The sequence below is a fragment of the Pelecanus crispus genome, chromosome 5 (genome assembly GCF_030463565.1).
Source record: "Pelecanus crispus isolate bPelCri1 chromosome 5, bPelCri1.pri, whole genome shotgun sequence".
Taxonomy (NCBI): Eukaryota; Metazoa; Chordata; class Aves; order Pelecaniformes; family Pelecanidae; genus Pelecanus; species Pelecanus crispus.
This window is the reverse complement of record NC_134647.1, coordinates 17,261,350-17,283,766: the sequence shown is the minus strand read 5'-3', so window position 1 is coordinate 17,283,766 and position 22,417 is coordinate 17,261,350. Positions and strand designations below refer to the sequence as shown.

At 40.9% G+C, this 22,417-nt stretch overlaps 1 protein-coding gene across 1 annotated transcript; it reads left to right on the top strand.

The window, feature by feature from the left end:
- The first annotated feature begins 2,128 nt into the window (after positions 1-2,128).
- Positions 2,129-20,786, top strand: PECR (peroxisomal trans-2-enoyl-CoA reductase). Its single transcript, XM_075711452.1, has 8 exons — positions 2,129-2,243; positions 6,159-6,292; positions 13,970-14,135; positions 14,793-14,874; positions 17,409-17,505; positions 19,760-19,870; positions 20,464-20,575; positions 20,698-20,786. The coding sequence occupies exons 1-8, from the start codon at positions 2,129-2,131 to the stop codon at positions 20,784-20,786; spliced, it is 906 nt and encodes a 301-aa protein (XP_075567567.1).
- Positions 20,787-22,417: the final 1,631 nt, after the last annotated feature.

Below are 22,417 nucleotides of genomic sequence, written 5' to 3'. Positions count from 1 at the left end.
TACAAGTGTAGGAGAAGATTAAAATTGATTTCAGTTAATAAGATTTTCTTCTTTTCAGCTTAAATAATTTTGAATTTCAACCACTGGAGTAAAATCGATTCACACAAAGGTACACTTTGAATCCTTGGTTCAAAGGCAACCCACACGACACTGAATAGAAGCCACTGCCTTGCTGAAAATATCTGTGAGCACTGGTTATCTCAGCTCTGTTCTTTGTGGACAGATTTTGTACCAGAAGGGACTCCCTCCATTGAATGCCAAGGAATGGATGTTGCCTTTTGTTGCCTCCTTACCCTCCAGTCTTTATGCCTTTCCCCTTTCTCCTCCCACCCATCACTCACAGAACCTTAACTTATGTGTTCAGCCCCTTATTTATGGCATTTCGAAGGTTACTGAGAAATTCCAAAACCCAAGCAATTTATCCTGATAGGGAAGAAAAATAATTTGATAGCGCTCTCCGGGAAGAACACTTAAATCAAGCAAGTCGTATGAGCAGAGAGGCCCACTGGATTTTCCTTGGTAGCCTACGGCTCAGTTGGGATGGCAGGCAGGTTGGAATATGAAGATCTAGTTCACTAGCACAGATGAGTGGTTCTCCCCGGGATTAATTAATCACTGCTCTGATACAGCCTGCCTGAGATATGTAGGGCAGCCAGAGACAGTTAAGGGGGATCTGTGGAGTCTCCAGGTTGTGGAAGATAATTAAAAGGGGGGAAAAAAATTTCATGCAGTGCCACCCACGGTACTTCATGTTTTGCCTCCAGAAAGTAATACTGTGCTTTAAAATATTAAAGTATTCTGCAAACATTAACCCACCCAGAAGACAACTTTGTCTAACGGTTGCCTCACTGGCCTAAGCCATTATGCAGAAGCCCATTCCTGTCTTGTCACCCTTTGCTGAATGAGTCTGGACACACCGTTAACTTCTCCATGCCTCCCCTTCCCTACACTTAAAAGGAGGGTATACAGCTTCCTTCCAAACACACTGAATTTCAGGATAAAGATATTATCTTCCAGTTGTCTCTGATTTAAAGTATTAAACCTTGGAACATGTTTTGGGAGACGTAAATAAATCTGTTTAACAAATGAGAAAACCAAAATAGACTCAATGATTCTCCCACTTTACTTATATGTGTCTCTTTTTAATTTTTTTTTCTGTCTTCTCACATTAGCCATCTCCCCTAAGGCAAAAATAACAGGACAAAATTGAGATATACTTTCAAACATCTCTTCTATTGAAAAGGACAGAGGAGATGCCTGGAAAGCTACCGAACACGCACACACATGCTCCTGGGCACATCAGCGCTGGTTTAAATCACCTGCAGCAGACAAAGATGTGCTGTCACTTCACTGTGGGATAGAAAGGAAAATAATGTCGGCCGTCCTCTGTGTCAACTAAATAATTAATACTGAGCTTACTGAAGATGATTTTAAATTAAAAAAAAAACAAACCAAAAAAAACCCCACAACCCACCATAAAGGCATTTTAGCACAAACCGGCTATGTTAGGGACATGGTAAATGGCACCATGTCAGCCTTCACGGCCTCTTCCCGACAAAGTCCACGCCTAGAGCGAGGATTCTCCGTCCGCGGGTCCCTGGCAGAACACCGGCAGCTTTCTCCGCTATTTATGGCACCCTCAGAGCACGACACGGACTTCTCCTGGCTGGGGCTCCACTCCCCCATTTGCCGCCGCTGTGGAAGATGACCCGAAACAGAAAAACACGAAAAAATCCTCCCTTTAAAGCAGATGAGAGCAGGGACTGGGGGTGGGTGGGTTTGCTGCGGGGCTCCAGCAGGCAGAGGCGACCCCGAGGCACCGGGACGCCACCTGAGGAACCGCTCCCTCCCCGGCGCCGAACCTGCGGCCAGCGGTCTCTCCACCGCGGGGACAGACCCGGCCGTGACGGAGCCGCGGATAACCGCCCCCCTTACCTGCCGCCCGCGGGGCTCCGGCTCCGCGCCGTGCCGTGCCGTGCCGCAGACCGGAGCGCCCCTGCTCGCCGGGGCCCCGGGCCCCGCCGCCGCCTGCTCGCCGTCCCCGGCGCTGAGCGGGCGGGGCCCGCGTCACGTGGCGGGGTGGCGGCGGCCGCCGTGCGAGGCGGCGGGGGGGGGGGGGGCTGGGAAGATGGCGGCGGCGCGCGGGCTGCTGGCGGCGGAGCTGTTCCGCGGGCGGGTGGCCATCGTCACCGGCGGCGGCACCGGCATCGGCAAGGCCATCGCCTCCGACTTGCTGGCGCTAGGTGGGCGCGGGGGAGCTCCGCAGGGAGCCCCGGTGGGTGTTGGGGGAGCAGGGTCGGGCGTGAGGTGAAGGCAGGGGAAGGAGCTTGAGGGGGCGGGTCAGGGAGCCAGGGGGGCTGTGGCGCGGTTCGGGTGCAGGCTGCGCTCGGGCAGCGGGTCTCTGAGGGGTTTATGGGTGGGACGTTGTGACAGGAGTCAGTGAACAGTGAGGAGAACGAGGGGAGGTCGATGTGGGGCTGTCTTTTGACCCGCTGGCGCTTAAAAGATGTGCTATTTTAAAGACAGCCGTCAAAGTGAGGTTATATTATACCCGAACCCTTTCTCTCATACTCCCTCTTAAGTGAATTGTCGTCCTGCTTAACTGGAGGATTTATCTGGTGGAACTAGTCTTACGGAGTAGTATGGCTTTGAAGTGTCGTCTGCACCGTAAGCTTATGGTGCTTCTCTCGGTGGTTGTGACAGAAAGGTCCTGAAGTTAAAGTGTATCTTAAGCGGGCACTTTGTGGGTTTTCTTTCCATGCTTTTTACAGAGAAGTGGTAAAATCCGGAGTGAAAGGCAGTCTCCTGAGTCACGCACCTTTTCTGCAGGTTTCAACTTCAACCTAAGTGCTAGGGGATCATCGGCATCGGACTGGTTTTGGATAATGTGTATTGTCATAATTGAATTCACTGTCTTCAAAATACCAGCACTAGCATTATGCCTCGTGGTGCAATGTTCCCTGTGGTTTGTGCTGTTGAAACGTGCACCACGCCACTTCACTGCATAATGAAGAGTTTTCTTTGTTAAGGCTGTGTGCTGGAAGACATCGCTGCCTCTCCTGGCCTTTGTTGCGCCAGCTTTCCACTTGCAGTGTGGAGCCGAAGTGAGGACTAGTTCTGCTACCTTTGTATTAGTGGGAAACTAAACATTTTTTTAAGGTGTCCTTACATGCTGCCTTAAAGAGGTGCTTTTAAGCATCATCACACTATTGGTTGATGATGTTACCCAGTTACCTTAAAATTGTACTTAATTTGATCTGCATTCTTTTTCTCAAGCAAAATACAAATAACACAAGTGTGTGTCCTTAACATCCTAAATAGAAAACAAGGCTGTAAATCTCTACCAAGCGCATGTGAGAAAATAAAGAGCGAGCTATGGCTTAAGTCTGTCTGAGTAACCTTCCTTACCTGCAGACTTGCTGGCTGCTCCTGACAAGAAGATGACCAGGAACTATTTCCATGTATACCTTGTGCTTTAGGCTGTATTTTTTTGGAGGGGGGCTGGCTGGACAGAGAATGCTGGTAGGAGCAGTGACAGACAATGCCAGTCGTGATGTACATTGTTTTTATACCCCGTCTCCTTTGAAGCCTGCTGGACAGATTTAAACATTTCATCTGGAAACCTGTGCCCTTTTCCCCCAGACCCTATCAGGGAATGGTCTGGTCACTCTTTGTGAAGAAGAGTAAGTGAAGGAGTGTCAGCTTGTACAGTAGGTACAGTGGATAAGGAATTGGCTGGATGGTTGCATCCAGAGGGTCGTGGTCAATGGCTCAATGTCCACGTGGAGACCAGTGACAAGTGGAGTCCCTCAGGGGTCCGTACTGGGACTGGTGCTGTTTAATATCTTCATCTATGACATAGACAGTGGGATTGAGTGCACTCTCAGCAAGTTTGCAGATGAGAGCAAGCTGAGTGGTGCGGTTGACACACCAGAAGGATGAGATATCATCCAAAGGGACCTGGACAAGTTGGAGAGGTGGGCCTGTGTGAACCTCATGAGGTTCAACAAGGCCAAGTGCAAGGTCCTGCACCTGGGACGGGGCAACCCCCGATATCAATACAGGCTGGGGGCTGAAGGGATTGAGAGCAGCCCTGCGGAGAGGGACTTGGGGGTACTGGTGGATGAAAAGCTGGACATGAGCCGGCAATGTGCGCTTGCAGCCCAGAAAGCCAGCCGTATCCTGGGCTGCATCAAAAGCAGCGTGGCCAGCAGGTCGAGGGAGGGGATTCTGCCTCTCTACGCTGCTCTGGTGAGACCTCACCTGGAGCACTGCATCCAGCTCCAGGGCCCTCAGCACAAGAAGGACATGGACCTGCTGGAGCGGGTCCAGAGGAGGGCCACAAAAATGATCCGAGGGCTGGAGCACCTCTCCTACGAGGCCAGGCTGAGGGAGTTGGGATTGTTCAGCCTGGAGAAGAGAAGGCTGCGAGGAGACCTTATTGCAACCTTCCAGTACTTAAAGGGGGCCTATAGGAAAGATGGGTGGGGACAATCTTTTTAGCAAGGCCTGTTGTGACAGAACAAGGAGTAATGGTTTTAAACTAAAGGAGAATAGATTTAGACTGGGTATAAGGAAGAAATTTTTTATAATGAGGGTGGTGAAGCACTGGCACAGGTTGCCCAGAGAGGTAGTGGAGGCCCCATCCCTGGAAACATTCAAGGTCAGGTTGGACGGGGCTCTGAGCAACCTGACCTGGTTAAAGCTGTCCCTGCTCACTGCAGGGGGGTTGGGCTAGATGGCCTCTAAAGGCCCCTTCCAACCCAAAGCATTCTATGATTCTATGATTTAAAAAATCAGGAGACTTCAGAGACTAATATCTTTACATGTGTTGTTTTAAGATGGCCACTGATTGAAGGTGAAGCTCCCATTCCTAGGGATATGTAGTTGCAGCACTTCCTTCTGGAAGAATTCAACTCCTCTCTTTCTTTTTTTTTTTTTTTTTTTTAGTTTAATGTATAGTTTCACAAGACAGCCTGAGCCAAATGAACAGCTTGCTGCTCTTTACTCCCACTAGTTATTTTGAGTTGATTCTGGTGTTTGTTTGATCACATGAGAGGCCAAATTCCACTCAGTAAAATAGCAACAAAGTGAAAAAAACACCTGGCAAGATGTTAACATTTTTTTTTTGGCTGGTTGAGGGTGTTGAATTGGTTTGTGTTAAAGCAGATGAGCAGCAGAGCTGGTATGAGGAAGGGATGGCTTCTGCTGGGATGCTGAGATTATGGAAGGAGGGAACTGGGAGCAAGACCTCCTTGCCTGCTTGGCAGTGGAAGCTAGTAATTTGCTTATCCATGATATGAAACTGCATGCCTACTGGATTTGCACTAGGAACTAATTTGGCATGGTCTGGTTTAGTCTGTGTAGTAGCAATTGCTGAAGCCTTAAAACTGTCCTGAGACCGCTGGTGTGACAAAAGAAACTAGACTGGTTGTAGTGTGAGTGCTTGCCATTAATTTGGCACCTGCATTGTTTTTCTCTGTAGAATGAGTCCTTCTGCCTCCAAATGCTGAAAAAAACAGAAGGCTTGAGCTCCTGCCTAGTTTTTTCCGCTCCTTTCTGAGCTAGGATTCTAAAGCATGTGGCAGTGCCACGGGGAAGCCTCTGTTCCTGCTCTGTGTAGTCTGCAGATAGGAATTAATCTCGTGGAGCTATCAGCCTTTCCTTCAGACTCTGTAGGGTTAAAAAGCAGAGCATTACATTTGCTCACTGCTAGTCAAAATTACAGCCACTCATACAGTAAGATTATGTTTGCGGTTTTAGGAGCAAGCATTTTTTTGTAATCAAGACCTGCTGAAACATCTTTAAATCACATAATTGATAAATGAGGCAGCTGTGAGCAGAGGCAGCAAAAGTGATGTCTGAAAGCTACTTCGCTGACTCTGCAACTCACAGGCTATCTTCCCTTCTGCAGGAAAGAGAGGGAACTTTGTGGATGTTTTTTTGATTGCTCTTTTCCTGGCACAGTGGGACCTTGTTGCTAAGAAGCACTTGATATCAATCATTTCTCTCTCTTGCAAGAACTTAAACACTGTGTCTTCTAGTCAGTGACTAATAAACACGCATCCTACAAGGTATGTCCACGATGTTATTAAAAAACTAGCATAACTGTAATTTTAACAATGTTAGCTGAAGGATGTTTCATTTTGTCTCTACAGGTTGCAGTGTTGTTATTGCCTCTCGTAAATTTGACCGATTAAAAGCTGCTGCAGAAGAACTGAATAATACATTTTCTTCCATGAGTCCTGCCAAAGTGACTCCCATGCAGTGCAATATCCGCAAAGAAGATGAGGTAAAGACTAGTGATCTTGTTCTGGGGCTTAACATGTCAAAAGCATATTGTGTATATAAATTCTCAGATCTCCAAAGGTCTTCTCTGGCCCTCTCAAGAGTGGCTTAGATCAGGGGAAAGGTGCAGTAAAGTACTGTTAAATTGATCTAAAGATGTGCTTCCCAAGGGAAAACCATTTGTTAGCCATCTAAGCAGGGAAAACCATTTGTAATTGCAAATATTTTGCTGACCATGCATCCGTATTTCGGATATTTCTGGGAGAAGCAGGGCTTGGAACTGGCATGTTCTACAGCCAAGCTGGAGCTGACTTAGCATGGTTCTGTATCACATTTCTGTGACAGCAGTGAGGGTGCGTTAACTTGTGAAGGTGGAGACCTTGGAATAGTTCCTTCAAACAGGAAGTCATAGCATGGAATCTCAGTGCTTGTGACTTGACACAAGTGCTCTGCATTGTCAGTTTTGCTTGTATTAAAGCAAAAAAAACCCCCACAGATGATATTATTTTCGGCCATGTTTCAATTTTGGTTACAATTTGAGGTGTGCCTCATTACAAACTATTATTATCCCAGCTGAGTTTTTTCTTTTGTCTTCATATTACAAAAAAAGGAAGATCAAAACTATTTAATCCACGTTCTTCAGAAGTCTGCATTGACCTCCTAATTTTTTTAATCTGTGTAATTGAATGTTTAAAATTCCAGTATCGGGTTGGACTTTTAACTTACTGAAGACAACTAGAAAATATTCCAGTAACCACTGATTGCTACATTTTTCTTAACCTTTCAAAGTCTTTGTTAAATTCTAGCATAACTTAAAGAAATATTAATGACCTTCAGTAGCTATGTAGATTTTGGAAATATCCTGATGTACAACCATAAAGCAAATAAAAAATAAAATTCTTCCCTCATGGAACAGCTCGTGCTATAAAATATTTATAGTGATATACTTACAATTTCTCTCCTGAAGGAGATGAATCCTGGGGCTGTGCAGCATGTCACTTCACCTACCAGTGAATTTTAGGTTTGTATTTACTAGCATCAGCAGCGTGATATAATAGGTTATGACAGATGTCAGAGGGCAACTTAGATGTTTAAAGCTACAGGAAAGAAAAAAGGTAAAGAGCGGGAAAAAGGTTTAAGCCTTCTTTCACATCACTGTTCTTGCAGAAAGTACTCTGGCTTGCTTAATAACCTTCTGCAGGTGAATCTTACTTCTGCATCAGTTCAAAAATTATTTAGTGGGAACTGCAGTGTTCTGTGAGATGGTAGAGGGCTTGGATGGTGAAATGAGGTAATCCTCCACTAAACAAACTACCATTTCTTCTTTGTTTCTTATTTATTAAGTGTAGCTAAATAGATATTTGACAAAATAGTCTTAGATGGCTTTGGAAACTTTTTTGAAGGTGCTTTTAAAGCCTTTTTTATAGTGCTGTGTAAAGTGTTTAGTCATTATTTTGTGTTACCGGTAGCCATGCTGATACTTGGAGAAACTTCTGTCTTTGTGATTACCCTGCAGTTTCATCATAGAATTGTTTTGTTTCCAGTTTAGTTTTAAGCTCTACTCATTTACAGACACACCAGAATTTTCTTAGAACTTTTCATATGACATTAGAGAAGCCTCTATCAGGTGTCTCCTTCCTTCCACTGGAAGGAACTTCCACTGTTCGCATAAACCATTGTCATTTCATATCTGTATCTATTGAAGAGAGGGTTCAGAGGAATAAGGTAGATTAAACTCCAGTCTTGAATTTTTCAGTCATTGACTCAGTCTTATAGTTAGACTTGCTTTAGTTCTCCAACTACTCTTACTTCTTTCTGTTGAAGTCCTATTTAGAAAAAAACCACTATGAAAATTTCATGAGCCTTTTGTGGAAGTTTTGAATACGGAACGCAATTTTTGTTGCATGTTAACATAAGAACTTGAGTGTACCCGCTAAACAAATATTTATCTATTCCAGATGCCCATCTCCAGGACCAGTTATTTTTACTGGTTAGAGATATCCTGTGATTTTTGTTCTTTAGCTCTTGTTTTCCTGGCTCTGTCCTCCTCCGTTAGTTCTTTAAAGCTGAGATTCTTAAAGACTGCTAAATCCACTTGTTACTTAATTTCTAAAATTACTATTGGACCAGAAATGTGTGGATCACATTATCAGCTTTTAAAACTGTAGTGAGGATAGCACTTCCTTACACTTAGGTGCTTAGTGTTTGTAAGTTGAAGGTAGATAAATTAACAATCGGTAACTTACACTGCTAAAATCTGTCAGAACTTAGAACTGAGGGATGTGGCAGATTTTCCACAACCCACTGCTCACTATTGCTTATTTACTATATTTGCTAAGAGCAGCAATGGCAGGTACTTTTTTTGTAATTCACACTTGATTGTCTTGCACAGAGCAGAGGTAAAGTACCTTTGGGCTTTTACTTCTATTAAAAGAGCATCATATGTCCACCTTCAAAACCTATTGTTGCAGAAGGCACTACCTAGCTCTGAGTCTAATGCAAAGTGTTAGTAGCAAGGCCTGTTAAAGCCTTGGGCTGCAAACTGTGAACTTTCACCTAGATATGCTGACTGTATGCTGAACTCCTACTTAGCTACAGGAAACAAGGCCCTGACACCAGTGAAAACCAGAAAGACAAGGTAGCCACAACCATTAGCAGAAGCTGTATCCATTAAGGTAAGAGAAGGAACGTCTTACCTAGAGACAAAGGATCCAATAAAGAATAAGAAGACCCCAGACCCAAATATTGCTATTGGACTGAACATCGTGTGAGGGGAGGGGAACTTAAATTGTAAGGGTATAATTGCCTAAGGATTTCTTTGTTCAGGGTCCCTCTCTGGAGGCACCCAGCTGACAGCACTCGAGCTGTCGTTTATGGCTGTACCACTCAATAAATCTGCCTGGTGTATGTCATGTCGAAGACTCTGCTTTGGGAAAACCTAGCGTTGAGCCTGAGGGGAAAGAACGCACCCGAGAGAAAGTGAGTGTATGGGGAGTTGAAAAGGGGCACCCGTCAGCTCAGTGGAGCTGCCCACTGCGAAGGGACTCTGGTCCTAGCAGTTAACGTCTCGGGTGGTGTGTGTGCGACTCCCTGAATGGTGTGAATGCTCAGGCAGCAGCTGCTCCTTTAACACTATTCCATTCTTAACCTAAAATTCAGTCCCTGGGGCTTGGAGTCTTAGGAACAGGGATCAGTAAAAGATGTAGTGAAGCATTTTTCTAGCCTAGGAGGTAAATACTGGGTGGAGGCAATACAGCAATATAACTTCAGAGTTTTCATGAATGCAGGAGTAGCTTCCTATTTACAGTAGAAGTTGCGGTGAGAAGGCATTTTAACTTTTGGCTTCCCTCCCAAAAGAAACAAGACTTGTACAACTGTGTTGGCTCTCATTAATGCTACTCATTAATAGCTTTACAACTCATTGTCTGGTTTCAGCTTAGTATGAGTGAAGAGTATTTACCTCAGAAATTCATGGAAGTGCATTGTTGGGTAGAGAGGACAGCCTCTGCAAGTATTCCCTGTGAGTTATTACATCCTCTTTCTTGTCTCTTATACTAGGTACCAAAGAATGTGTGAAGCAGCAAGACCTTATAACTGTTTCAACAGGGGAAAAAACTTAGGAGTTCAAGCCTCCTTCGATGTCAGAACTGATCCATCACAAGCTACAAAGCCCAGGACGCTTCCTGAAGAGCTACATAATTCATTTAGTATATCCTTGTCTTTGACATCTCACTGAAACCTTTCTAAGAGTAAATCTTTCTCTTAAAGCAAGCCACTGTGATCACCTGTAGGAACAAGCCATCTGTTCTTACTGTAGCATACTTTCTTTTTTTTCATCCCTCCATCTCCATCCGTTGTTCTGAGTTTCTCTAACGGCCCATATTAATTTTGTCCTGGTTTTAATTTTACAATCAGGCAAACTGGAGGGAGGGACTTTGAATAGAGGAGATCTAAGAAAGATGAAAGTGCTTTAAAAATTGCCAGATGATTTTTTTTTTCCCCCACTCCTGTTGCAATTCTTAAAGTAACTTACCTGCTTTGAAGATGACACAGCTCGTTCCTCTTGTGTGCCCTAGTTTGGATCTGTGAAATTCAAGCATTAGAAGATTCATCCCTCATCATATAGTGCAATATGTCTGTTAGAGTTCTTTCTGGCCTAGGAAGAGTCAAAGAAGGTGCAGTGAATTAATTGTTGCAGAAGCTTGTTGGCAGATGTCATGGGAATAGCTGAATGAATTAACATTTTTAAGTCCCTTAATCTTCATCCTCAGAGGCCCTCTTGCTTTATAGCAAAGCTTACTTTTCGTTTAATGTGCAAGAAATAATCTTGCTTGATGGGGGATTTTCAACCACTGCATAACCTGTCAGTATTATTTCTGTCACACGATTGCTGCTGCTGCTTTTGGCTAGTTTTCCATTAAGTGTTTTGTAAAGGATAACAAACCTGTTTTGTTTTTGAAGATGGAAGAGTAGAGGGTTCTGGGATGCTGGTAAGAGCACCTGAGGTTTCTATGTCCTGTCTTCATGGGGCCTTATCCTGAAGCAGTAATTGTGCACCTGTCCCTTATTCTATCGTCTGGAGTGTATGTAGTGATCAATATTGCTTCTTAGTGATTATGAAGCTGAAGTGATTTTAATTATTTGGGTATTTTCTAGCACTGTCCACGTAATGTGTTGAATATAACTAGAGCAGGTCATTTTGCTCTTGCTGAGATGCAGGCCTGACAGCTCTGTGTGTGTGTCTTTTCAAACCAAGCTCTTTTTCCACAATCCAAGGATCTAATTAATTAATTCCAGTGCCTCAATGTAATGGTGGCCAGAGTGGAGGAGAGAGACCCCATCCTTCTTCCATTATGAAAAGAGCTTTCCACTTACCTTTGTAGGTGTTTGGAAGGGGAAGCATGTGTTTGTGTGTCTTAAATGTTGAGGTACAGCAAATCTGTTGACAGGGGAAAGACAGACATGAGGAACTTTTTACCCTTGTAAAGCCTTTGTGCTATATGCTCTGGACAAACGTTTCTTTAACTGGCATCTAGATAAATAGAAGGCATATCTAGGTAAGTGGAAGATAAAACCTTGTACTTCTAGTAGGCCACTGCTCCTCTTGAAATCAGCAATTCAGAATTCTGTGCACAGTGTCCCCTTTCCGTACTCGAGCTCCAGCAACAACAACTGCTGCTGGACCAGACCCCAAGGAGGTACTGTTTAGCACTTACCTTGTGTCTGAGTTCACTAGTACCTTTTCTTTTCCAATAAACTTTATAGCTTAACATAGTCTCAATTAGTTTATAAATACTTAATGCCAGTCTGTGTGAAACCTCTAGTGGAAGACTATGGCTTGGTGGGGAGCTGTGGGTAAGAGATACCTGTTGTACTTTAAAATAACACAGCAATAACACAAAGTAAAAATACCTGTAATCACTGTGCAAGAATGCCTGCTAGTTCTAGTCCTGAAATAGCAAATCTCTAACACTCTGTAGTGGGTAGTTTGCCTGTTGAGTTTTACTCAAGTTCAAGGTGACCTGTGAATGCATGTGGACATTTGTCTCTTTTCTCTGTGTCAGCAAGTACTGTCATCTCAGTTATCTGTGAAAGTGTGCTCCTGCATAACACTCTTCAGTTGCAGTCACACAAAAAAAGGTCCTTGCTGAAGAGCTCCAGTCTTCTGGTTATGTCTGAAGTGCCTGATGTTGTTCTTTTTGGTCTTTTTCAGAAGAACGTCCTAAACTGTTAGCTCTACCTTGTGCAGTTTTGCTTTGCTTCCAGAGAGAGTCTTCAGTAGCTTTTTTATGAAGTTCTATCCATGTGGATTTTGAATATTTAGGAATAGAAAGGAATCCTCTTTAGTTGTCACTGTGATTTAAATGTGTTCTACCAGACCCTCTTTCTCACTGTGCTGGTGGCTGCTGTCACCATATTTACTGTAATTAGGAGAAGCACTGCAACGATGCTTTCTCTACAACACAGAAGACAATGTGAAGATTGCTACAGTTGGAGCCATCTGAGTTGTCACTGGAGAGCCTGCTAGCCTTTGCTGGCTTTCAGAAAGCAGAACTGATACATGTTTGTTTTTTTTTTTTTTAATTGCCCTGAGAATATGATGCGACAAGTAGGAACAACAACAGAGTTTCTTAAGATACAACATGTGAACCATTGTGAATTGATATGTCATAACAGGTTTTGTCCACCTGTTGAAAACTTGCTTGTAATGTCTCTTACCAGTGGATTTTTCTTCTGTTAATTTGTCATTTGTTGGGTTTTTTTAATGATTCTTAGCATTTTCCCTTCTCTCTCTCTCTCTCTTCCCCTGCCCCCCCCAGCCTGAATAGCCTTAGTCTGTTCAAACATTCCTTGTACTGAACCCATTTCTCTTCCATAAATGAGCCCATACTTCAGTGATTTATGGGGAACAATAGTCAAAGCAAGATTCTCAGGCTGACAGGGAGAAGAGTTTGATATTGCTGAAGAAAGCATAACTTTTGCTGCCTAGAGAGACATAACTTACTTTTCTCTGGTTGTGAGCAAACCTGGAAGTCTTTGTGGCATGGTGGTTCTCACAAGTCATGGGTTTGGGACTGTTGTCATGGATGTTTTGTTTTTCAAGGGCTTTTTTTGTTAATTAAGCAGTTGCTATAGAGTTCTTATTACTATCTTGTAATAGGAAAAATGCATCAGCTTTGGTACCTGTAAAGTCTTTGAATGCTTTGAAATACGTTCCCCTCCAGAAGTTTTGTTGTGTTTGGTGTGAGTGTGTGGCGAAACTGCTGTACTTCCAAAACAGAAGACAATGCAAAAGACTTAGCTTACAGTCTGTAGCTCAGATTAGGTCAGTGTTAGAGCTAGGTTTAGATTCTCAAAATCTCTTTCCTTCCATATGAACTTAAGCCACTCCTTTTCTGCACTGACAGCTCTTTGAGTGAGTGAATGAAATGTCTATTGCTATTTGCTGTTAATACATTCTCAGAGTAACGAAAGCTAAATAGTGCCAGACGGTGCTCTTAATCGTAAGTATTCATCCTGCTTATAGAAAGAAGGTATCTGCTTAGTCAAATATTCACCTTTCTTTTGCTAAAGAAGACAACTTGTAGTATTTCTAGCACTTTTCAAAGTTCATTTTTTGTGGGGTAACAAACTGACCTTCTTGGTCTGCATAAGGAGATTGGCTATTGCCAACTCACGTCAGAGCTTTAGTGAATGTACAAAACTTCTAGATAAGAATGTTAAAACTTCACAAGATGACTTATGTTTTCTATAGAAAATGCTCAGGTATATGGGTCAGATGAAAAAAAAACAGTAGCTACCTTATATGGAACTCTTCCAACATCTGATGTGAACACCCCCACCCTTGTGAAAAATGACAGGAGGTTCTTAGTAGGTCTTAAGTAGCAGGCTTTTGTGTGTGTTTGTTTTTAGAAACCTTCAGTGGCATAAATTGCCTTCTTCTTTCAGTGCTGGTATTTTATGTAGCACCTGCATTAAACCAGGAAGATTTCCTAAGTAAACATGGACTCAGCCCAATCCTTCTTGGCTGACTAAACCTGTCATACTGATCTTCCAGCCTCTCTGAAGGCTGGTATCTCCTCTTCATGTGTGAAAAGGATATGAAAGGGAAAACACTGTCTGAGAATGAAATTAGGTATATAGCTTAATCAGCATACCACACTAATAAATATTGTTTCAGGTAGAAGCTTTGGTGAAGTCTACACTGAGTCTGCATGGGAAGATTGACTTCCTGGTGAATAATGGAGGGGGACAATTTGCAAGTCCTTCTGAAGCCATCAGTGCAAAAGGCTGGAATGCTGTGATAGACACGAATCTGACAGGGACCTTCTACTGCTGCAAAGCAGGTAAGGACTGAACATGAAGCTTTTTTTGTTTATTTGTTTTGGGTTTTTTACAGCAATACTAGAAGACAAGAAATGTAAAGTTTCTCTACTTTCTTTTTTCACACACTTATCTGAGAGTGGGTATTTGTTTTCATGAATCTTATTACATTAAACTGTACCTTACATTTGTCCTATACAAACATACATTTGGGCAAGTATGATCTTCTGGTTAAGGCCAGGTTTGGGGAGTCAGTTGTCTTGGATACTCACTTAAAAGACTATAGGAAAACCACTTAACTTCTGTGGCCTGTATTCACTGTATATAACACAGGAAAAGGTTTCTCTCCCATCAGTGATGTAAATTTAAAGTTAAATGTAAGTATGATACATGATTCAGATAACACTGGGAACATGGAAATGAAGGTAATTTATGTGGAAGCATGAAACCTTGATTTCCACCAAAAGGCTACTTGACAAACATTGAGCCTTAACTGGACCACACCTGTTATCTCACCAATCCAGTGGTGAGCCTATGGTACAAAGAGCAGATTGTTTATCTAAATGTGCACAGGAAATGTGTAGTGTAGTTGGAGTTAATATTCCAAATTTGGCTTCCGGTTGGCAAGTTCATTTGTATGCAGTTCTGATATTTATAGGTTATCTTCCTCCTTCATACAGTGTACAACGCCTGGATGCAGGAACATGGAGGAGTCATTGTCAACATTACTGCTGCCGTGAGAAATGGGTTTCCTGGAATGTCGTAATATATGTTTTATTTTTACATTTTCCTATATTTTTCCCCTAGAAGTACTAATTGCTCCTAAACACTTCATTTTAGAAAGGTGTGCACTGGGCAGCAGCAGAGTATAGAAATACAGTAGTTAGGTCAAGAGAGAGCAATAGTATCACTTGGCTGTATGTGTGGGGATCTCTTACTAATTCAGTAGAGACTACAGGAGTAAATGACATCTCTGGTCTCTGTCAACTTTTTTGTAAGAAACTATGAAGCAAGACTTGCCAGTGAAGCTTTCACTGGACATGGTATGCTAGTGAGACTAGTTACACTGAAATGTAACCTTTACCTGTTCTCTCTCCAAATTTCTGGAGGGTTTGCAAGAGCTTGGCACCTGTTGTTTTTCTCTTCTACTGTCAGTTTACAGGTCTTGATGGTATAGTGAGTTATGGGAGTTGGACTGGGAGGAGGGGAGTAGGAGGAACATTTCTAATATGTTACCAGGTTTTGGATTTGTCCTTTGGATCACATAATGCCTGCCTTTCCCATGTTCCTTTTTACTCTCACTTTGTAGCCATATTTCTTGGAGAAGGTCTCTGATGCAGAGAATCGGTTCTATTTGCTCTGCTCCTTTCTTGACTGAGAGAAGGCTCACGGGTACAAACATATTACCATGTTTGTAGTTCTTTTATACTGACACAAATGTTCACAGCTGTCTGCATGAAAATGCAGAATCCTCTCCATATCCGTATGTGTACTATATTTGTTCAAATTTCTGTACCCTCAAAATGGAGGTGAGCAGGAGTCTTCCGCTTTGAAACTTTTCCACCAGAAAAGTTCCAATTTGTTGAAAGAAATAATGCTCAGAAAATTGTTTCAGTTATTTTCTTTCCAAAGGAAATTTTGAAGTTGTCAAAATGCTGCATTTTGACAGTTTCTGAATTGAAAAAAATCTGATTTTCTTCTTTGAAACTGCATTTCTTTTTTTTTTTAACTTTGAAATCGAATTTCTATTGAAGAAAATATAAAAATATAATTTGAGCAAGTGTTACAGTAGCTCTCTTTGTCCTGATTCAGGGTTGAAAGTTTTCAAAATTTAAAATTTTTAAGGAACAGCAGGATATTTTCTCACTAGCTTGTTCTTGGCAGTGCAAAATAAATTTAGAGATCCACAGGGTGGTGCTGAAGCTACAGTTATTTGAGTGTCTCCACTCTGGTTAAGTCTGGTTGAATTGTCACGGCAAATAGGCTGAAGCTATATTTGAGAGTTGAACCAAGACATAAAAAGACCTAATTCTGAATAGCAGTGGAAAAAAGTTTCCCAAATAACTGTTGTGTGCGGATGTAGATGCACAGACAAAACTACTTTCAAATTAAATTCCTGTTGAATTGATACTTGTTTTAGAAATGTACTATTGAAAAAGACTTGCCTTTACAAGTCCAGCCACCACTCATGCCAAAAATCACCTGATACAGTTCTTCATAAGTATTAATTTTGAACGTAAAGCTAGTCAAGTTTCTTTGCTCATAGTGTGCCTGGAGGTTATTTATTTCTGGCCTAAACACATGAGTAAGTTGGGGTTTCTTATGTTTTTCTTAAGTTTTTCTTATTCCTTTTCTGGTATTTGAGAAGCTGTTGTATCTATTTCATAGAATCATAGAATCATTTAGGTTGGTAAAGACCTTTAAGATCATCCAGTCCAACCATTAACCTACACTACCAAGTCCACACCAAACCAATCAAGGGTAGACTAGACTAAACCACGTCCCAGAGCGCCACATCTACCCGTTTTTTTAATGCTTCCAGGGATTCTCCACCTGGGACTCCACCACCTCTCTGGGCAGCCTGTTCCAATGCTTGACTACCCTTTCCGTGAAGAAATTTCTCCTAATATCCAATCTAAACCTCGCCTGGCGCAGCTTGAGCCCATTTCCTCTTGTCCTATCACTTCCTCTAAGTTTGTTATGCTAGGCTTAATGAACTAAACTCTGTTAGTTTTCTCTACGTCCCACTGTCCACTATTAATCAGTGCAGTAATTTTGTCTGCATTTGTTCAAGCTTGTAATCATTTCAGACTAGTTTCCTATAGCAGGAAGGTGTACGAGATCATTCTGCCTATGGTCATCTCTATCTCCACTCACCTATAGTAATTTTTGAATAGTGTCTTGTTTTAATCATGTTTGTCAGAAGATCTAAACTATTTTTCAGACCACCGTCCTTCAAAGTATTGCTTTACCTGTGCCTTTTGCAGTTTTACAAAGTTTGAACTTTGCTTCCAGTTGGTTTTCATTTTATAAGCCTGCTTCTGCAGTAGAATGTAGCAGACCTCATGTCACATTGGGGAAGAGATGGTAAGTATTTCCAGAAATGACAGGAAATCATAGCATAGCTTGTTTAAACTGTGAAGCTATGGTCAAACTTACAAACTAGAAAATCTCTCTCTCGGATGGTTGGTCCAGCCACAGAAAGCTACCCTGACTGCCCTAGTGAGGCTGCGGTGGAATTAACATTGGGCATAGCTGAGGGAACAGATGCTTCTTTTGCTTTCTTTTCTCAACAGGCATACAGCAGCTGCAAGAGCTGCAGTGGGTAACCTAACCAAGAGTTTAGCCTTAGAATGGGCCCACAGTGGAGTAAGAATCAACAGCGTTGCTCCTGTAAGTAATGGCAAATGATCCGATTAAACTTAGCCATCATACATGTTCATGGTTAACACTTTCAGACCAAAAGGGGTTTTAAAATCTATAGCCTGTAGCTGTTTGTGGATTACTTATGTATGTGTTTATAGCTCCCTAATCTACATTCTTCAGGTCATTTAAGAGTATTTAGTACTGTTTGGATGACAAGCCAGAGATGTGTTATAAAATTGCTTCTGCTTTCTCCTTTGACTTGGCACTGTTTGTGGTTTTCTTTTTTTCCTTTCTTTATGAAGTGATACCTGGGAGGAGTTGGTGACCTGTCTTACAAACCCTTGACATAAAATTACTGAATGCTTTGTGTTTCAGTAATGATTATATTATTTCTGAGTTCACAAAACTTTTTTATTTGAGGTTCAGGTATGCTGATGGTTTCCACCTGTATTTACAAAGTTATTTTGAAAATCTCTGAATGTGTCACATAACATCTTTTACTTTGTCTTCTACATGTTAAGTTAGATTAGTTTTAGGCACAAAAGGACTGTATTTGGAGTAGACCTTCTCTCAAAGAAATTATATGTAAAAATGTGTGTTCTGTTTTTTTTCTTATCAAATATATGCAGACAGGAAACCACTATACAGGTCAGCTAAAACATGCCTTCCACATTTCTGAGGAAGTAGGTAGCATGTAGCAGTTGTTTTAAATAACTGTATGGAAAGAGCAGCTATATTTTTCTAGTGCATGGTGTTGCAGATACAGAAGTTATATAGAAGCCCTAGCTTTGACATTTGAGATGGTGTGATCTGTTGTGATTTGTGTAATCTTCCCTCTTAACCACATTTTGCACATTTACTCCCTTGAAAACAAAAGAGGAAAGGTAAACTTCCAGCCACTTCTACATTCAGAATTTATCTTATCTCACAGTATAGTTAAGTGTCAGATTTGTTTAACTGGTCCATAGGAAGATCTTTCTACTGTCTTTGTAGGATGTCTCTATATCCTGTTGTGCCTCTTGTCCTAAAAAATCTGTCTTGCTTTCTTTGGCATAGCACAGAATGCTTAATGGCAGCTGTGTGATGATCATTCAGGTAGTGGCTCTTATGTAGACCCTGTGAGGCCCAACTCATCTGGAGACTTGTTAAATATTAAGATCTACTGGCTTGTTTTTCCTGTTTTTGGGGTTTTTTTTCTGATTTATTAGGTCTTGGGGAAGTAAGTAATTAAGACAGCATTATTAAGTAAATGTATTTTTCAGGCATGCTAACTAGCTAAGGAATCATACTAATTACACTTTATAGCATATGTCAAAAGAAGTTTTTGGCAAGCAAACACTTCAGTGGTTTGGCTCTTTCAGAAGTATTTGGTAGCTTTGTTACTATGCTGGTAACAAAAATCCATGTTGTACTTACAGTAATACTTTATATCTTTCTGTCACCTTTATGGACACACTAGGTCTGTGGTAACCATACAAAACTGTTACTGCTTTATACAAGCCGAGTAACATGTAGGGAATGGGTACATAGAGAGGGAAACATGCATTCTAAAAAAAAATAGTTTCACATATGAGTTACTTCCCTAGCTCCCAAAATGTAGTCACTCACATTTCACAAATATCTTAGACGAGAAATCCTAGCATGTACTCCATGGATGAATTCAAATTTTGTTATCTTACTTAAACTTGAGTCCCAAAGGTTCTGTCATAGCTAATCTATGTAACCCTGTGTTCCCATTGCTGTAGCCTTCATCTTCCCTCTCAAGTCTAAACTGGACTGTATAATCATCAAAGCAAAGACAGTCACATTTTTCTATTTCTATAGCAGCTAAGTAGGGAAAGTCTGAATTCTGACTGTGGAATCTGTCTGCTTCCATAATTCATAATAAAATCAATCTAGTGTTCTTACAGATTACAAGAAACTGTTGAGAACTTGTTCTGGGAGCTTTGTAGTTTTCTACTGTAAACTAATTATGAAATACTTGTAATTTCAGAACAGTCTTTGAGTTTCTTCTTTATACTGTCCACTTTATAGTTATTGAAGTGACAATAGAGAATTGGAATAATCTGAATTATTATGCTTGAATAGAGATGTGGCTAGCAGCCAGATTACATTCTTGTATAAATTACACTATTCCATTAAATTTAAAAACTTGCAATCAAGTGCTGTTTAGAAAGTTTAATCATACAGAAAATCCCAGTAATGACCTCACAATTGTACAATGATCACAGATTAAACATATGCAAGAGAACTTAATTTTCACTATGCTGTTTTAAAATAGGGAATAGTATTTTCAGAAACTGCTGTTGCAAACTATGGAGAACAAGGTTCAATGTTATGGTTAAAGAGCATGCCAAAGATTCCTGCCAAGAGGTCAGCGGTTCCTGAGGAGGTAATGTATTTCAGTCATTTGTGATATTTCTACTTCTGTGTCTCTATTTTAAAGCCACTTTATTATATGGAGAACAAAAAAGACTTATTTTTGCACTGTGATGGAATATTAAAGAAGAAAAAAGCTTGTAGTAATGTGTAGTAGTGCCAAGTGGGAGACTTAACCAGTGGTCACTGTTACACTGAAAATTTAATTTAGATGCCACTTACAGCTGAAGTGTTTCATAGTAGACATTAGTTCCTGAAAAGGTTGACATCCAGCAGGGAGGACTGAAAGAATGACTATTAATGTGAAAAAAGTGTATTGTAAAAAAAATTTAGTGCTCTTCTGCCACGAATGTGCATCTTTGATAAACTAGTCAACTTTTTTGTTTGATTTTCGGCATTTGATGCTGATCTTTGAGAACTTACTGGTTTTCATCTCTTATGTACTTGATGTTTGTGGCTGGAAAGATGGCTTTAAGGCTGTTTCGGTTTTCATTACTGAGTAGAAAGCGTTGCTATGTCTTGTCTGTAAAAGTTTTTACAAGCCTCTTTGACATGAACAATTCCAAGCAGTTTAAGAGCAGTTTAAAGTTGTCATTCTTTTGTTAGATCTCTCCTACAGTGTGCTTCCTACTGTCTCCAGCTGCTTCTTACGTAACTGGGATAACCGTGGTTGTGGATGGTGGCCAAAGTTTGTATGGACAGACCTTAGAAATACCCGGTAAGAAATGGGCTACAAAACAATGCCCTTCAAGTGATTGAAGTTGGGCAATGGGAGGACACAGAAGTAAAATGCCTAGTTTCTCAGTCAACTAAGTATGTTGTTTTATTTGCTTTCCTCAGATCATGACAGATGGCCCCCACCACCAGAAGGAAAAAATTCTGAAATGCTTAAAAAGCTTATTTCTGGCAAGTTCAGGCCAAAGCTGTAAAAGAATGAGATTTCACCTTATTCCCAGTTGCACATTTGCTGATAATCTCACTTTATGATTTGGGCTTATTATTCTCAGCGGTATAATTTTTTTGCTCATACGTAACTACCTTGAGTGCCTTGATTTCCATTGGTTTATATTTATAACTTGAAAGGCTGTACATAGTCAATTTTTTCTCTGAAAACACTCACTGCCCTGAAAACATTCAGTCTCTTGGGAAGGGAAGGTATAAAAGACAAATTCTCCCTTTGCACAGGCATTACATAATGAAGAATCTCAGTCAGAAGTGAATAAAAAAATACTTCTTTTGAAGTGAAGGGGGCAGAGGGGGAATGTTTCAGAATTCTTGTATTCTGGACAAATTTGGGGAGAAGGTAATTTAAATCTCTGTTATCACCAGTTGCATCAGTAACCCTTGAGGTAGCTGTTAGCTCAACATTATTTCTGTTCAGCCACACGCTGAGTGTTCAACAATGATTTTAAAGACTGAGTAGGTATTTCTCTGAAAAGAATTAAAAATAAGGGAGAATACTGTTATTAATGTTTCAAACTAATACGGCATATCATATTGGGAATGTTTTTAATTGTTTGCAGATATAACGACATAATGGAGTTAAGCTTGCTGCAACTTAAATTTGATAATAGAACAATCAGATATAAACTTAAGCTTTAACATACAGGGATGGAAAACAGTAGAGATTCGACAATTTACCATGCAAAATCTTGAAGCAAAAGCTGTGGTGTATATTGCAGTTCTTTCTGCAGTATGCTATACTGTTAAAGGAGAAACTTGGAATCCTTCATTTACCGGTTAAAACGCTTTCTGTCCATACTGTGTTGTCTTACAATGTTAACACAATTTTGTTCATCGGTGTCTCTAAAATAGGTGTGTTTTTTGTGATCAATGCAGAGATTCCATTTAAAAACCAGAAATCTTGCAATATATCACTTGAAGAGGCTATATTTGTTGTTACTCACTTTTTTTAATTCACTTTAAAGCAAATGTTCCCATGTCTGATAACTTTAATCAAAATATAAAAAGTAAGTGATGACCATGCTTGCTGTAACAACTGAAATTTTTGGAATCAGGTTGCTGCTATAAAGTGACATCTTTAATACTTCATTTTGGATTGAATGTAGGAGTCTGCCAGTTTTTTGTTCTCTGCAAAGATGTTTGATTTTTGCGTCTTTCATTAAAACACGGGAACTTACATACGTACATGTAGATTGCTTTTTCATGAAAATCTGAATGCCAGTTTTGTGAGGGAGGAGGTGTTTGAGCCAAAATGCTTTCTCCTTCTGATATATCCTCTTTCCGTAGTAACTGGGTGGTCATTTATGTGGTTGTGAGAAACTTATACAGAGATAAAATCAGCTTTTTTCAAACCTCTCGTGCAAGGTGTATTTTGATTATTGCAAATATTAGTTCAGGGTACAAAGCAAGAGAATTCCTGGAAGAAAATGCACCTGTTGGATAACTAACTCTAGAAGCCCATTGCGTTTAAGTGAAATTATTTAGGTTTTTAAGAGATTATTTCTACATTCTTAACTTTTTTTTGTAAAAGAAGGTTAAACATGAACAGGCTTGAGATTTGTGGAATTTACTTTCTCTTCATGTTTGACTGTGAGCT